The sequence below is a fragment of the Pieris napi genome, chromosome 18 (genome assembly GCF_905475465.1).
Source record: "Pieris napi chromosome 18, ilPieNapi1.2, whole genome shotgun sequence".
NCBI lineage: Eukaryota > Metazoa > Arthropoda > Insecta > Lepidoptera > Pieridae > Pieris > Pieris napi.
The window spans coordinates 10648629-10667301 of record NC_062251.1 but is presented as its reverse complement, the minus strand read 5'-3'; the positions used below and the strand labels follow the sequence as shown (position 1 = coordinate 10667301).

The following is an 18673-nucleotide window of genomic DNA, read 5'->3' as shown; positions in this document are numbered from 1 at the left end:
TTTGTGATCATCCCTTACACAAAAAGGTAAATCATTGATATAGATAAGGAATAAGAAAGGACCTAGAATTGAACCCTGCGGAACACCCATAGTTACCACAGATCCTTTTGATTTTTTGCCATTAATATCTACACTTTGTATTCTATTGTCTAAATATGAACTGAGAAGTCTAAGAGCCTTATTTCTAATGCCATAGTGGTGTAGTTTCTTGATAAGTGTGTCATGGCAAACACAGTCAAAAGCTTTGGACAAGTCACAGAATATGCCTAAAGCATCCTGTGAATTCTCCCAAGCCTCGAATACATTTTTGAGTAGTTCCACACCTGCATCAGCAGTAGACCGACCCTTAGTAAATCCAAATTGTTTGGAGTGAAAAAGATTATGTCTGTTAAAATGCTTTAGCATTTGCTTTAAAATTATTTTCTCAAAAATTTTGCTCAGTGTAGGCAAAATTGAGATAGGGCGAAAATTCGTAGGATCGGTTGTACTACCAGATTTGAAGAGTGGAATCACCTTGCTTAACTTCATTAAGTCCGGAAACACACCAGATGCGACACAAGAGTTGAACACAATTGCCAGAAATGGGGAAATACATTCAATTATTGAGGATATTATTTGAACTGACAACCCCCAAAGATCGGTGGACTTTTTTACTTCCAAATCTTTAAATGCATCTAGAATGTCCTTAGCACTAACAACTGTAAATTCAAAACTTGTCCCACATTCTGCGACACAGTCTTTAAGTATGTTGTATGCGGAGCCGGAAGATGACAACAAAGTTTGAGTTGTTAATACAGGAATATTAGTGAAAAAAGATTCAAACTCGGTTGCCACCTCCAAATCCGCCCTAACATCTATATCATTAATTTTAAGATGAAAATCATTATTCTTGACTGTGGTTCTTCCTATTTCAGAATTAATAATATTCCAAGTAGTTTTAATTTTGTTTGCAGAAGATCGTATTTTGTTTTTAATGTGTAAAGATTTTGCGGCAGCACAGGCTCTCTTAAAAGTCTTAGAGTAATTTTTAACATACTCCCTAAACCTTTCACTATGATCATGGTTCCTTTCATTATATAATTCAAATAATCTTATTCTGCTTTTAAAAATACCTGGTGTTGCCCAGTCACTAAACAAAACTCGATCACTAACAGAAACTGATCTAGATGTAAAAACCTTCTTAAACTGAGAATTAATCATGTTAAATAAAGAAGAGTAAGCTTGGTCAGGGTTATTGTGATAAGGCAAACCAGGCAGTTTTTCATTTAAATTATTTTTAAAAAGTTCTAAACGATAACTGGTTACTGGAACAAAATTAACATTTTTTCGATTTGCTTTAACAATGTCTTTAGTAAATGAAACCAACTGGCCACAGTGATCTGAATCTAACAGATTAATAATTGAGTAGAAAGTTGGCTTCACATTTGTAAAAACATTGTCAATACAACTGGCACTGGTGGCAGTTATTCTAGTTGGCTCAAGGAAAATATTATATAAATTATATGATTTCAATAAGATTAAAAATCTATTAACAATACTAGATTTATCTAATAAGTTAATATTAAAGTCTCCACAGACGGCAACTGTTTTATTAGTATTAGATATTTTTATTAATACATCTTCTAGGATTTTTTCAAAAGTATCGTATAAAGTACTAGGGGGCCTGTATACACTCAATACAATGAACTGCTCAAGCTCAATACATGCTATCTCAGCAACTCGCTCGACAGACAGGCTCACTATGTCGGTACGTTCTTTAAATTTAAGATTATTCCGAGCAATAATTAAAGAGCCTCCACGTATTAAATTAACTCTGCTGAACGAGCTGGCTACCAGATGATTGTTGAAGCTAAACATGAACTGGTGGTCCTTTAACCAATGTTCAGTAATACATAAGATATCAATGTTATTGCAGTTCATGAACAACTCCAACTCCAATTCTTTACCCATCAAACCCTGAATATTCTGATGTACTAAATTTAAAATATGCTTATTATTGATTTTATTATTGACATTTAAGGAGTTTGATGGATCTCCTAATAAACAACTATGACTAGAACTATTGCCAGAGATCACCTCTTTTGTCTTAAAATCTAATTTAAATAATTACTTGGAACAAATTCCAAGGTATCTTGAGAAAAGGTACTATTATCTATCTGCTCAATAGGAGCAGATTGGTTAGCCAAACATTTGGCTTCGTTTAAAATACAATATACTAAAGTCGGAAACACACTTACGTGTCGTGACGCGCCAGAAGCATATTTTAATATGATTAGACATAACGTGTTGCGACACGACACAACATGCAAATATGTTTCTAATCATATTAAATGTATGAAACCAATATGTTTCTGGCGCGTCACCACACGCCACGACACGTAAGTGTGTTTCCGACTTTATTGGCATACTTAAACCGAATAAATAGAATTTATTTCAAGAATATGGCATTAAAACTAGAAAATCAAGAATATATTCTTCAACAAAAGATCTTCACGATCTTTTTCTATATGGTGTATTTAATAAATGAAATTAAGGAATGCATGCAATGCAAAAACCACCTTTTCTACCATTTTGGTAGATCATAATTCTTCTACACCTATATATGAGAAGACATACCTCTGTTTTCATCAATCCTGGCAGTCTTATTATTGTTGAGGCAATCGGGCCTCGCCAACGTCACGTACTGAGGCGAAGAGGAGACTTCGACTCGTCCTTCTCTTCCGTCTCTCCCCTCCTCCGAAATCTCCCTCACGGTGCTCAACGCGTGCTCGATTTCAGGGGGGGAGTCGGGGCAAAAGGTGAAAATGGTCTGCGATCCGTGGAGAGCCTTCTCTGAATCGGGGGAGGAATAGGACGGCCGATTCGTTATAGCTATGGGGCGAGTGCGAGAGCGATAGCTCATCTCCATGTACCCGTCCGGGGGGGTCAGGGAGTTCATCGGGGAGGAGATGGGGTTGATCGAGGGGATGGGAGTGAACATCTCGCCGGGCTTCATCTCTACATAACCGGCGTTGCGGGGGGACATGTAGACGTATTCGTCGACTGGTTTCGATTTTGGTATGTCTGAATGGGTTGGCGGAGTTCGGGCGATCGTTGGCTGGAATGACAATAGCAACAGTAAATTGTGTACCCAAAACAGACTTTGTAATTGTTATTCAATTATAATAATTACATCTTTAAGATCCGTAGAAGGCGTCCCGCTACAAACGGAGGCAGATGAGGACAAGTGCGGCGGACCCATGGGCAAATAGCCGTCAGGTATGTCACCCACGTCTCTGTCACCGCCGTCGTCCACCCCCATTGACGATGTTCGAGAATGTGCAATTGACCCCGTGCGCATACTGTTTTTAAAAAACATACAATTTTGTCCTTACTGAACTAAAATATAAATATTTTACAATAGAATACAATCAAAATTAAAAAGAAAAATTCAAAATTCTTTATTTGTTTAGCTATGATATAATTGTATTGTCTTTGATTTACATAACCTTTACACATTTAAAGAAAAAACTGTTTGACCGGATTGAAGTTATGTATTATTATAAATTTACAACTATTTAACATAATTTTAAATTTATCCGACGTTTCGCGTGCTTTACAGCGTGCGTGGTCACGGTGACTGAAGACAAAAGATGTTGGATGTCAAAAAGTATCACAGCTGTAGAGAAAGTTGCCTTATCTGTATTTATTACCCCGGAGTTGGTATCGACTAAAAGATTTTAGATTTTAGATAAATTTAAAATTATGTTAAATAGTTGTAAATTTATAATAATACATAACTTCAATCCGGTCAAACAGTTTTTTCTTTATATGATATAATTTATATATTTAATCAATAAATTGTGCAACAAACATTCGTCTAGTAAAACCTATGGCGGAAATGTTACCAGTTATGCATGTTATCCTATGATAATATAATTTAATTTTTATATATATTATACGAAAAAACTATGTATTACGGCAAAACTTCAATAGAATCCTTTAGATCAGTGTTATTACAAAGGCGGTTGACGTATTCTCACATATAACGTTACGATAAGATAGTTTAGTTTGTACATCTGAACAGCCTACCTCATAAAGTCCCGAGGCAAAATATATTCGCAGCAGTCCGGCTCTTCCAGTATTCGCGGAGTGCGATACCATTCTGATATAGAATCTATGTCGTCGCGTGATGAAGCCAGACCTAATAATAATAATAATTTATTTGCAAGAATATGTTACAAATAAAAGTTATAAATTCCCCCGTTATCCAAGACGTTGCCGCCTACTGAATGCTGTCTCCGACACTATCGAGTATCGACGTATATATATGTTCGCAGAGTTAATTCACATTAGCGATATTGTGTATATTTTGTGTTTTATAAACTTTATTATATTCTATTTTAATTTTCTCGATATTATTGTATTGGCTTAGTCTGTAAGTATAATGTATACATTTCTGCAAAATATAAATGAATATTACATTAAGAGTCATATATTATAGTAAATTCTTATTATTTTATCACTTTAATGAAATTAATTTTAATTATAATGTTGCACCCAAATAATAATTGATAAAATAATAAATTTTTTTTCCAAAAATAGAGTATTGTGTCGATTTTTATAAACTCTAAGTAGTAGGAATATCTTTGAATGTTTTGGTAAATTATTATAAACTTTGATTGCCATACAAAAGGTGTTTTTCTATACAAGTCCATATTATTTTTTAGCAATACATACAATTTATTCATTACCTTAGCACATAGACGGGTAAATATATATTTATGTGCAACAACAAACATTTGTTCCCTAACAAAATTGAGACACATTTTTTTGTAGGATCCTTCCTACGTCTTCCCAAAGGAAATTGGTTTTAAAATCTATAATTATACCTTTAGAAAATTTAGGACGTACCGTCAACGACATCAGTGTGCCTCGTTATTTGTGGACGGTCCGACTCGAACGAGGAACAAGCCCTAGAAGGCATCGTCTCACAACGATTACGAAGTGCCGTTACATCTGTGAACAACGACAGGCAAGAGGTCAACAACGACGCGCCAGAAGCATATTTTAATATGATTAGACATAACGTGTTGCGACACGACACAACATGCAAATATGTTTCTAATCATATTAAATGTATGAAACCAATATGTTTCTGGCGCGTCACCACACGCCACGACACGTAAGTGTGTTTCCGACTTTATTGGCATACTTAAACCGAATAAATAGAATTTATTTCAAGAATATGGCATTAAAACTAGAAAATCAAGAATATATTCTTCAACAAAAGATCTTCACGATCTTTTTCTATATGGTGTATTTAATAAATGAAATTAAGGAATGCATGCAATGCAAAAACCACCTTTTCTACCATTTTGGTAGATCATAATTCTTCTACACCTATATATGAGAAGACATACCTCTGTTTTCATCAATCCTGGCAGTCTTATTATTGTTGAGGCAATCGGGCCTCGCCAACGTCACGTACTGAGGCGAAGAGGAGACTTCGACTCGTCCTTCTCTTCCGTCTCTCCCCTCCTCCGAAATCTCCCTCACGGTGCTCAACGCGTGCTCGATTTCAGGGGGGGAGTCGGGGCAAAAGGTGAAAATGGTCTGCGATCCGTGGAGAGCCTTCTCTGAATCGGGGGAGGAATAGGACGGCCGATTCGTTATAGCTATGGGGCGAGTGCGAGAGCGATAGCTCATCTCCATGTACCCGTCCGGGGGGGTCAGGGAGTTCATCGGGGAGGAGATGGGGTTGATCGAGGGGATGGGAGTGAACATCTCGCCGGGCTTCATCTCTACATAACCGGCGTTGCGGGGGGACATGTAGACGTATTCGTCGACTGGTTTCGATTTTGGTATGTCTGAATGGGTTGGCGGAGTTCGGGCGATCGTTGGCTGGAATGACAATAGCAACAGTAAATTGTGTACCCAAAACAGACTTTGTAATTGTTATTCAATTATAATAATTACATCTTTAAGATCCGTAGAAGGCGTCCCGCTACAAACGGAGGCAGATGAGGACAAGTGCGGCGGACCCATGGGCAAATAGCCGTCAGGTATGTCACCCACGTCTCTGTCACCGCCGTCGTCCACCCCCATTGACGATGTTCGAGAATGTGCAATTGACCCCGTGCGCATACTGTTTTTAAAAAACATACAATTTTGTCCTTACTGAACTAAAATATAAATATTTTACAATAGAATACAATCAAAATTAAAAAGAAAAATTCAAAATTCTTTATTTGTTTAGCTATGATATAATTGTATTGTCTTTGATTTACATAACCTTTACACATTTAAAGAAAAAACTGTTTGACCGGATTGAAGTTATGTATTATTATAAATTTACAACTATTTAACATAATTTTAAATTTATCCGACGTTTCGCGTGCTTTACAGCGTGCGTGGTCACGGTGACTGAAGACAAAAGATGTTGGATGTCAAAAAGTATCACAGCTGTAGAGAAAGTTGCCTTATCTGTATTTATTACCCCGGAGTTGGTATCGACTAAAAGATTTTAGATTTTAGATAAATTTAAAATTATGTTAAATAGTTGTAAATTTATAATAATACATAACTTCAATCCGGTCAAACAGTTTTTTCTTTATATGATATAATTTATATATTTAATCAATAAATTGTGCAACAAACATTCGTCTAGTAAAACCTATGGCGGAAATGTTACCAGTTATGCATGTTATCCTATGATAATATAATTTAATTTTTATATATATTATACGAAAAAACTATGTATTACGGCAAAACTTCAATAGAATCCTTTAGATCAGTGTTATTACAAAGGCGGTTGACGTATTCTCACATATAACGTTACGATAAGATAGTTTAGTTTGTACATCTGAACAGCCTACCTCATAAAGTCCCGAGGCAACATATATTCGCAGCAGTCCGGCTCTTCCAGTATTCGCGGAGTGCGATACCATTCTGATATAGAATCTATGTCGTCGCGTGATGAAGCCAGACCTAATAATAATAATAATTTATTTGCAAGAATATGTTACAAATAAAAGTTATAAATTCCCCCGTTATCCAAGACGTTGCCGCCTACTGAATGCTGTCTCCGACACTATCGAGTATCGACGTATATATATGTTCGCAGAGTTAATTCACATTAGCGATATTGTGTATATTTTGTGTTTTATAAACTTTATTATATTCTATTTTAATTTTCTCGATATTATTGTATTGGCTTAGTCTGTAAGTATAATGTATACATTTCTGCAAAATATAAATGAATATTACATTAAGAGTCATATATTATAGTAAATTCTTATTATTTTATCACTTTAATGAAATTAATTTTAATTATAATGTTGCACCCAAATAATAATTGATAAAATAATAATTTTTTTTTCCAAAAATAGAGTATTGTGTCGATTTTTATAAACTCTAAGTAGTAGGAATATCTTTGAATGTTTTGGTAAATTATTATAAACTTTGATTGCCATACAAAAGGTGTTTTTCTATACAAGTCCATATTATTTTTTAGCAATACATACAATTTATTCATTACCTTAGCACATAGACGGGTAAATATATATTTATGTGCAACAACAAACATTTGTTCCCTAACAAAATTGAGACACATTTTTTTGTAGGATCCTTCCTACGTCTTCCCAAAGGAAATTGGTTTTAAAATCTATAATTATACCTTTAGAAAATTTAGGACGTACCGTCAACGACATCAGTGTGCCTCGTTATTTGTGGACGGTCCGACTCGAACGAGGAACAAGCCCTAGAAGGCATCGTCTCACAACGATTACGAAGTGCCGTTACATCTGTGAACAACGACAGGCAAGAGGTCAACAACGACGCGCCAGAAGCATATTTTAATATGATTAGACATAACGTGTTGCGACACGACACAACATGCAAATATGTTTCTAATCATATTAAATGTATGAAACCAATATGTTTCTGGCGCGTCACCACACGCCACGACACGTAAGTGTGTTTCCGACTTTATTGGCATACTTAAACCGAATAAATAGAATTTATTTCAAGAATATGGCATTAAAACTAGAAAATCAAGAATATATTCTTCAACAAAAGATCTTCACGATCTTTTTCTATATGGTGTATTTAATAAATGAAATTAAGGAATGCATGCAATGCAAAAACCACCTTTTCTACCATTTTGGTAGATCATAATTCTTCTACACCTATATATGAGAAGACATACCTCTGTTTTCATCAATCCTGGCAGTCTTATTATTGTTGAGGCAATCGGGCCTCGCCAACGTCACGTACTGAGGCGAAGAGGAGACTTCGACTCGTCCTTCTCTTCCGTCTCTCCCCTCCTCCGAAATCTCCCTCACGGTGCTCAACGCGTGCTCGATTTCAGGGGGGGAGTCGGGGCAAAAGGTGAAAATGGTCTGCGATCCGTGGAGAGCCTTCTCTGAATCGGGGGAGGAATAGGACGGCCGATTCGTTATAGCTATGGGGCGAGTGCGAGAGCGATAGCTCATCTCCATGTACCCGTCCGGGGGGGTCAGGGAGTTCATCGGGGAGGAGATGGGGTTGATCGAGGGGATGGGAGTGAACATCTCGCCGGGCTTCATCTCTACATAACCGGCGTTGCGGGGGGACATGTAGACGTATTCGTCGACTGGTTTCGATTTTGGTATGTCTGAATGGGTTGGCGGAGTTCGGGCGATCGTTGGCTGGAATGACAATAGCAACAGTAAATTGTGTACCCAAAACAGACTTTGTAATTGTTATTCAATTATAATAATTACATCTTTAAGATCCGTAGAAGGCGTCCCGCTACAAACGGAGGCAGATGAGGACAAGTGCGGCGGACCCATGGGCAAATAGCCGTCAGGTATGTCACCCACGTCTCTGTCACCGCCGTCGTCCACCCCCATTGACGATGTTCGAGAATGTGCAATTGACCCCGTGCGCATACTGTTTTTAAAAAACATACAATTTTGTCCTTACTGAACTAAAATATAAATATTTTACAATAGAATACAATCAAAATTAAAAAGAAAAATTCAAAATTCTTTATTTGTTTAGCTATGATATAATTGTATTGTCTTTGATTTACATAACCTTTACACATTTAAAGAAAAAACTGTTTGACCGGATTGAAGTTATGTATTATTATAAATTTACAACTATTTAACATAATTTTAAATTTATCCGACGTTTCGCGTGCTTTACAGCGTGCGTGGTCACGGTGACTGAAGACAAAAGATGTTGGATGTCAAAAAGTATCACAGCTGTAGAGAAAGTTGCCTTATCTGTATTTATTACCCCGGAGTTGGTATCGACTAAAAGATTTTAGATTTTAGATAAATTTAAAATTATGTTAAATAGTTGTAAATTTATAATAATACATAACTTCAATCCGGTCAAACAGTTTTTTCTTTATATGATATAATTTATATATTTAATCAATAAATTGTGCAACAAACATTCGTCTAGTAAAACCTATGGCGGAAATGTTACCAGTTATGCATGTTATCCTATGATAATATAATTTAATTTTTATATATATTATACGAAAAAACTATGTATTACGGCAAAACTTCAATAGAATCCTTTAGATCAGTGTTATTACAAAGGCGGTTGACGTATTCTCACATATAACGTTACGATAAGATAGTTTAGTTTGTACATCTGAACAGCCTACCTCATAAAGTCCCGAGGCAACATATATTCGCAGCAGTCCGGCTCTTCCAGTATTCGCGGAGTGCGATACCATTCTGATATAGAATCTATGTCGTCGCGTGATGAAGCCAGACCTAATAATAATAATAATTTATTTGCAAGAATATGTTACAAATAAAAGTTATAAATTCCCCCGTTATCCAAGACGTTGCCGCCTACTGAATGCTGTCTCCGACACTATCGAGTATCGACGTATATATATGTTCGCAGAGTTAATTCACATTAGCGATATTGTGTATATTTTGTGTTTTATAAACTTTATTATATTCTATTTTAATTTTCTCGATATTATTGTATTGGCTTAGTCTGTAAGTATAATGTATACATTTCTGCAAAATATAAATGAATATTACATTAAGAGTCATATATTATAGTAAATTCTTATTATTTTATCACTTTAATGAAATTAATTTTAATTATAATGTTGCACCCAAATAATAATTGATAAAATAATAAATTTTTTTTCCAAAAATAGAGTATTGTGTCGATTTTTATAAACTCTAAGTAGTAGGAATATCTTTGAATGTTTTGGTAAATTATTATAAACTTTGATTGCCATACAAAAGGTGTTTTTCTATACAAGTCCATATTATTTTTTAGCAATACATACAATTTATTCATTACCTTAGCACATAGACGGGTAAATATATATTTATGTGCAACAACAAACATTTGTTCCCTAACAAAATTGAGACACATTTTTTTGTAGGATCCTTCCTACGTCTTCCCAAAGGAAATTGGTTTTAAAATCTATAATTATACCTTTAGAAAATTTAGGACGTACCGTCAACGACATCAGTGTGCCTCGTTATTTGTGGACGGTCCGACTCGAACGAGGAACAAGCCCTAGAAGGCATCGTCTCACAACGATTACGAAGTGCCGTTACATCTGTGAACAACGACAGGCAAGAGGTCAACAACGACGCGCCAGAAGCATATTTTAATATGATTAGACATAACGTGTTGCGACACGACACAACATGCAAATATGTTTCTAATCATATTAAATGTATGAAACCAATATGTTTCTGGCGCGTCACCACACGCCACGACACGTAAGTGTGTTTCCGACTTTATTGGCATACTTAAACCGAATAAATAGAATTTATTTCAAGAATATGGCATTAAAACTAGAAAATCAAGAATATATTCTTCAACAAAAGATCTTCACGATCTTTTTCTATATGGTGTATTTAATAAATGAAATTAAGGAATGCATGCAATGCAAAAACCACCTTTTCTACCATTTTGGTAGATCATAATTCTTCTACACCTATATATGAGAAGACATACCTCTGTTTTCATCAATCCTGGCAGTCTTATTATTGTTGAGGCAATCGGGCCTCGCCAACGTCACGTACTGAGGCGAAGAGGAGACTTCGACTCGTCCTTCTCTTCCGTCTCTCCCCTCCTCCGAAATCTCCCTCACGGTGCTCAACGCGTGCTCGATTTCAGGGGGGGAGTCGGGGCAAAAGGTGAAAATGGTCTGCGATCCGTGGAGAGCCTTCTCTGAATCGGGGGAGGAATAGGACGGCCGATTCGTTATAGCTATGGGGCGAGTGCGAGAGCGATAGCTCATCTCCATGTACCCGTCCGGGGGGGTCAGGGAGTTCATCGGGGAGGAGATGGGGTTGATCGAGGGGATGGGAGTGAACATCTCGCCGGGCTTCATCTCTACATAACCGGCGTTGCGGGGGGACATGTAGACGTATTCGTCGACTGGTTTCGATTTTGGTATGTCTGAATGGGTTGGCGGAGTTCGGGCGATCGTTGGCTGGAATGACAATAGCAACAGTAAATTGTGTACCCAAAACAGACTTTGTAATTGTTATTCAATTATAATAATTACATCTTTAAGATCCGTAGAAGGCGTCCCGCTACAAACGGAGGCAGATGAGGACAAGTGCGGCGGACCCATGGGCAAATAGCCGTCAGGTATGTCACCCACGTCTCTGTCACCGCCGTCGTCCACCCCCATTGACGATGTTCGAGAATGTGCAATTGACCCCGTGCGCATACTGTTTTTAAAAAACATACAATTTTGTCCTTACTGAACTAAAATATAAATATTTTACAATAGAATACAATCAAAATTAAAAAGAAAAATTCAAAATTCTTTATTTGTTTAGCTATGATATAATTGTATTGTCTTTGATTTACATAACCTTTACACATTTAAAGAAAAAACTGTTTGACCGGATTGAAGTTATGTATTATTATAAATTTACAACTATTTAACATAATTTTAAATTTATCCGACGTTTCGCGTGCTTTACAGCGTGCGTGGTCACGGTGACTGAAGACAAAAGATGTTGGATGTCAAAAAGTATCACAGCTGTAGAGAAAGTTGCCTTATCTGTATTTATTACCCCGGAGTTGGTATCGACTAAAAGATTTTAGATTTTAGATAAATTTAAAATTATGTTAAATAGTTGTAAATTTATAATAATACATAACTTCAATCCGGTCAAACAGTTTTTTCTTTATATGATATAATTTATATATTTAATCAATAAATTGTGCAACAAACATTCGTCTAGTAAAACCTATGGCGGAAATGTTACCAGTTATGCATGTTATCCTATGATAATATAATTTAATTTTTATATATATTATACGAAAAAACTATGTATTACGGCAAAACTTCAATAGAATCCTTTAGATCAGTGTTATTACAAAGGCGGTTGACGTATTCTCACATATAACGTTACGATAAGATAGTTTAGTTTGTACATCTGAACAGCCTACCTCATAAAGTCCCGAGGCAACATATATTCGCAGCAGTCCGGCTCTTCCAGTATTCGCGGAGTGCGATACCATTCTGATATAGAATCTATGTCGTCGCGTGATGAAGCCAGACCTAATAATAATAATAATTTATTTGCAAGAATATGTTACAAATAAAAGTTATAAATTCCCCCGTTATCCAAGACGTTGCCGCCTACTGAATGCTGTCTCCGACACTATCGAGTATCGACGTATATATATGTTCGCAGAGTTAATTCACATTAGCGATATTGTGTATATTTTGTGTTTTATAAACTTTATTATATTCTATTTTAATTTTCTCGATATTATTGTATTGGCTTAGTCTGTAAGTATAATGTATACATTTCTGCAAAATATAAATGAATATTACATTAAGAGTCATATATTATAGTAAATTCTTATTATTTTATCACTTTAATGAAATTAATTTTAATTATAATGTTGCACCCAAATAATAATTGATAAAATAATAAATTTTTTTTCCAAAAATAGAGTATTGTGTCGATTTTTATAAACTCTAAGTAGTAGGAATATCTTTGAATGTTTTGGTAAATTATTATAAACTTTGATTGCCATACAAAAGGTGTTTTTCTATACAAGTCCATATTATTTTTTAGCAATACATACAATTTATTCATTACCTTAGCACATAGACGGGTAAATATATATTTATGTGCAACAACAAACATTTGTTCCCTAACAAAATTGAGACACATTTTTTTGTAGGATCCTTCCTACGTCTTCCCAAAGGAAATTGGTTTTAAAATCTATAATTATACCTTTAGAAAATTTAGGACGTACCGTCAACGACATCAGTGTGCCTCGTTATTTGTGGACGGTCCGACTCGAACGAGGAACAAGCCCTAGAAGGCATCGTCTCACAACGATTACGAAGTGCCGTTACATCTGTGAACAACGACAGGCAAGAGGTCAACAACGACGCGCCAGAAGCATATTTTAATATGATTAGACATAACGTGTTGCGACACGACACAACATGCAAATATGTTTCTAATCATATTAAATGTATGAAACCAATATGTTTCTGGCGCGTCACCACACGCCACGACACGTAAGTGTGTTTCCGACTTTATTGGCATACTTAAACCGAATAAATAGAATTTATTTCAAGAATATGGCATTAAAACTAGAAAATCAAGAATATATTCTTCAACAAAAGATCTTCACGATCTTTTTCTATATGGTGTATTTAATAAATGAAATTAAGGAATGCATGCAATGCAAAAACCACCTTTTCTACCATTTTGGTAGATCATAATTCTTCTACACCTATATATGAGAAGACATACCTCTGTTTTCATCAATCCTGGCAGTCTTATTATTGTTGAGGCAATCGGGCCTCGCCAACGTCACGTACTGAGGCGAAGAGGAGACTTCGACTCGTCCTTCTCTTCCGTCTCTCCCCTCCTCCGAAATCTCCCTCACGGTGCTCAACGCGTGCTCGATTTCAGGGGGGGAGTCGGGGCAAAAGGTGAAAATGGTCTGCGATCCGTGGAGAGCCTTCTCTGAATCGGGGGAGGAATAGGACGGCCGATTCGTTATAGCTATGGGGCGAGTGCGAGAGCGATAGCTCATCTCCATGTACCCGTCCGGGGGGGTCAGGGAGTTCATCGGGGAGGAGATGGGGTTGATCGAGGGGATGGGAGTGAACATCTCGCCGGGCTTCATCTCTACATAACCGGCGTTGCGGGGGGACATGTAGACGTATTCGTCGACTGGTTTCGATTTTGGTATGTCTGAATGGGTTGGCGGAGTTCGGGCGATCGTTGGCTGGAATGACAATAGCAACAGTAAATTGTGTACCCAAAACAGACTTTGTAATTGTTATTCAATTATAATAATTACATCTTTAAGATCCGTAGAAGGCGTCCCGCTACAAACGGAGGCAGATGAGGACAAGTGCGGCGGACCCATGGGCAAATAGCCGTCAGGTATGTCACCCACGTCTCTGTCACCGCCGTCGTCCACCCCCATTGACGATGTTCGAGAATGTGCAATTGACCCCGTGCGCATACTGTTTTTAAAAAACATACAATTTTGTCCTTACTGAACTAAAATATAAATATTTTACAATAGAATACAATCAAAATTAAAAAGAAAAATTCAAAATTCTTTATTTGTTTAGCTATGATATAATTGTATTGTCTTTGATTTACATAACCTTTACACATTTAAAGAAAAAACTGTTTGACCGGATTGAAGTTATGTATTATTATAAATTTACAACTATTTAACATAATTTTAAATTTATCCGACGTTTCGCGTGCTTTACAGCGTGCGTGGTCACGGTGACTGAAGACAAAAGATGTTGGATGTCAAAAAGTATCACAGCTGTAGAGAAAGTTGCCTTATCTGTATTTATTACCCCGGAGTTGGTATCGACTAAAAGATTTTAGATTTTAGATAAATTTAAAATTATGTTAAATAGTTGTAAATTTATAATAATACATAACTTCAATCCGGTCAAACAGTTTTTTCTTTATATGATATAATTTATATATTTAATCAATAAATTGTGCAACAAACATTCGTCTAGTAAAACCTATGGCGGAAATGTTACCAGTTATGCATGTTATCCTATGATAATATAATTTAATTTTTATATATATTATACGAAAAAACTATGTATTACGGCAAAACTTCAATAGAATCCTTTAGATCAGTGTTATTACAAAGGCGGTTGACGTATTCTCACATATAACGTTACGATAAGATAGTTTAGTTTGTACATCTGAACAGCCTACCTCATAAAGTCCCGAGGCAAAATATATTCGCAGCAGTCCGGCTCTTCCAGTATTCGCGGAGTGCGATACCATTCTGATATAGAATCTATGTCGTCGCGTGATGAAGCCAGACCTAATAATAATAATAATTTATTTGCAAGAATATGTTACAAATAAAAGTTATAAATTCCCCCGTTATCCAAGACGTTGCCGCCTACTGAATGCTGTCTCCGACACTATCGAGTATCGACGTATATATATGTTCGCAGAGTTAATTCACATTAGCGATATTGTGTATATTTTGTGTTTTATAAACTTTATTATATTCTATTTTAATTTTCTCGATATTATTGTATTGGCTTAGTCTGTAAGTATAATGTATACATTTCTGCAAAATATAAATGAATATTACATTAAGAGTCATATATTATAGTAAATTCTTATTATTTTATCACTTTAATGAAATTAATTTTAATTATAATGTTGCACCCAAATAATAATTGATAAAATAATAAATTTTTTTTCCAAAAATAGAGTATTGTGTCGATTTTTATAAACTCTAAGTAGTAGGAATATCTTTGAATGTTTTGGTAAATTATTATAAACTTTGATTGCCATACAAAAGGTGTTTTTCTATACAAGTCCATATTATTTTTTAGCAATACATACAATTTATTCATTACCTTAGCACATAGACGGGTAAATATATATTTATGTGCAACAACAAACATTTGTTCCCTAACAAAATTGAGACACATTTTTTTGTAGGATCCTTCCTACGTCTTCCCAAAGGAAATTGGTTTTAAAATCTATAATTATACCTTTAGAAAATTTAGGACGTACCGTCAACGACATCAGTGTGCCTCGTTATTTGTGGACGGTCCGACTCGAACGAGGAACAAGCCCTAGAAGGCATCGTCTCACAACGATTACGAAGTGCCGTTACATCTGTGAACAACGACAGGCAAGAGGTCAACAACGACGCGCCAGAAGCATATTTTAATATGATTAGACATAACGTGTTGCGACACGACACAACATGCAAATATGTTTCTAATCATATTAAATGTATGAAACCAATATGTTTCTGGCGCGTCACCACACGCCACGACACGTAAGTGTGTTTCCGACTTTATTGGCATACTTAAACCGAATAAATAGAATTTATTTCAAGAATATGGCATTAAAACTAGAAAATCAAGAATATATTCTTCAACAAAAGATCTTCACGATCTTTTTCTATATGGTGTATTTAATAAATGAAATTAAGGAATGCATGCAATGCAAAAACCACCTTTTCTACCATTTTGGTAGATCATAATTCTTCTACACCTATATATGAGAAGACATACCTCTGTTTTCATCAATCCTGGCAGTCTTATTATTGTTGAGGCAATCGGGCCTCGCCAACGTCACGTACTGAGGCGAAGAGGAGACTTCGACTCGTCCTTCTCTTCCGTCTCTCCCCTCCTCCGAAATCTCCCTCACGGTGCTCAACGCGTGCTCGATTTCAGGGGGGGAGTCGGGGCAAAAGGTGAAAATGGTCTGCGATCCGTGGAGAGCCTTCTCTGAATCGGGGGAGGAATAGGACGGCCGATTCGTTATAGCTATGGGGCGAGTGCGAGAGCGATAGCTCATCTCCATGTACCCGTCCGGGGGGGTCAGGGAGTTCATCGGGGAGGAGATGGGGTTGATCGAGGGGATGGGAGTGAACATCTCGCCGGGCTTCATCTCTACATAACCGGCGTTGCGGGGGGACATGTAGACGTATTCGTCGACTGGTTTCGATTTTGGTATGTCTGAATGGGTTGGCGGAGTTCGGGCGATCGTTGGCTGGAATGACAATAGCAACAGTAAATTGTGTACCCAAAACAGACTTTGTAATTGTTATTCAATTATAATAATTACATCTTTAAGATCCGTAGAAGGCGTCCCGCTACAAACGGAGGCAGATGAGGACAAGTGCGGCGGACCCATGGGCAAATAGCCGTCAGGTATGTCACCCACGTCTCTGTCACCGCCGTCGTCCACCCCCATTGACGATGTTCGAGAATGTGCAATTGACCCCGTGCGCATACTGTTTTTAAAAAACATACAATTTTGTCCTTACTGAACTAAAATATAAATATTTTACAATAGAATACAATCAAAATTAAAAAGAAAAATTCAAAATTCTTTATTTGTTTAGCTATGATATAATTGTATTGTCTTTGATTTACATAACCTTTACACATTTAAAGAAAAAACTGTTTGACCGGATTGAAGTTATGTATTATTATAAATTTACAACTATTTAACATAATTTTAAATTTATCCGACGTTTCGCGTGCTTTACAGCGTGCGTGGTCACGGTGACTGAAGACAAAAGATGTTGGATGTCAAAAAGTATCACAGCTGTAGAGAAAGTTGCCTTATCTGTATTTATTACCCCGGAGTTGGTATCGACTAAAAGATTTTAGATTTTAGATAAATTTAAAATTATGTTAAATAGTTGTAAATTTATAATAATACATAACTTCAATCCGGTCAAACAGTTTTTTCTTTATATGATATAATTTATATATTTAATCAATAAATTGTGCAACAAACATTCGTCTAGTAAAACCTATGGCGGAAATGTTACCAGTTATGCATGTTATCCTATGATAATATAATTTAATTTTTATATATATTATACGAAAAAACTATGTATTACGGCAAAACTTCAATAGAATCCTTTAGATCAGTGTTATTACAAAGGCGGTTGACGTATTCTCACATATAACGTTACGATAAGATAGTTTAGTTTGTACATCTGAACAGCCTACCTCATAAAGTCCCGAGGCAACATATATTCGCAGCAGTCCGGCTCTTCCAGTATTCGCGGAGTGCGATACCATTCTGATATAGAATCTATGTCGTCGCGTGATGAAGCCAGACCTAATAATAATAATAATTTATTTGCAAGAATATGTTACAAATAAAAGTTATAAATTCCCCCGTTATCCAAGACGTTGCCGCCTACTGAATGCTGTCTCCGACACTATCGAGTATCGACGTATATATATGTTCGCAGAGTTAATTCACATTAGCGATATTGTGTATATTTTGTGTTTTATAAACTTTATTATATTCTATTTTAATTTTCTCGATATTATTGTATTGGCTTAGTCTGTAAGTATAATGTATACATTTCTGCAAAATATAAATGAATATTACATTAAGAGTCATATATTATAGTAAATTCTTATTATTTTATCACTTTAATGAAATTAATTTTAATTATAATGTTGCACCCAAATAATAATTGATAAAATAATAAATTTTTTTTCCAAAAATAGAGTATTGTGTCGATTTTTATAAACTCTAAGTAGTAGGAATATCTTTGAATGTTTTGGTAAATTATTATAAACTTTGATTGCCATACAAAAGGTGTTTTTCTATACAAGTCCATATTATTTTTTAGCAATACATACAATTTATTCATTACCTTAGCACAT

General features: G+C 35.8%; 1 protein-coding gene across 2 annotated transcripts in view; it reads right to left on the bottom strand.

The window, feature by feature from the left end:
• The window catches only part of LOC125058673, a 58860-nt gene that overhangs the window by 11568 nt on the left and 28619 nt on the right, over nt 1-18673 (bottom strand). For both annotated transcript variants that reach the window (XM_047662789.1, XM_047662790.1), the window contains 23 exons: nt 18002-18113; nt 17103-17271; nt 16547-17027; nt 16038-16142; nt 15216-15327; nt 14317-14485; nt 13761-14241; nt 13252-13356; nt 12430-12541; nt 11531-11699; nt 10975-11455; nt 10466-10570; nt 9644-9755; nt 8745-8913; nt 8189-8669; nt 7680-7784; nt 6858-6969; nt 5959-6127; nt 5403-5883; nt 4894-4998; nt 4072-4183; nt 3173-3341; nt 2617-3097 (listed from right to left, as the gene is read on the bottom strand). In XM_047662789.1, the coding sequence (XP_047518745.1) occupies nt 2617-3097; nt 3173-3341; nt 4072-4183; nt 4894-4998; nt 5403-5883; nt 5959-6127; nt 6858-6969; nt 7680-7784; nt 8189-8669; nt 8745-8913; nt 9644-9755; nt 10466-10570; nt 10975-11455; nt 11531-11699; nt 12430-12541; nt 13252-13356; nt 13761-14241; nt 14317-14485; nt 15216-15327; nt 16038-16142; nt 16547-17027; nt 17103-17271; nt 18002-18113 (5097 nt within the window). The remainder of the gene's footprint in view (nt 1-2616; nt 3098-3172; nt 3342-4071; nt 4184-4893; nt 4999-5402; nt 5884-5958; nt 6128-6857; nt 6970-7679; nt 7785-8188; nt 8670-8744; nt 8914-9643; nt 9756-10465; nt 10571-10974; nt 11456-11530; nt 11700-12429; nt 12542-13251; nt 13357-13760; nt 14242-14316; nt 14486-15215; nt 15328-16037; nt 16143-16546; nt 17028-17102; nt 17272-18001; nt 18114-18673) is intronic.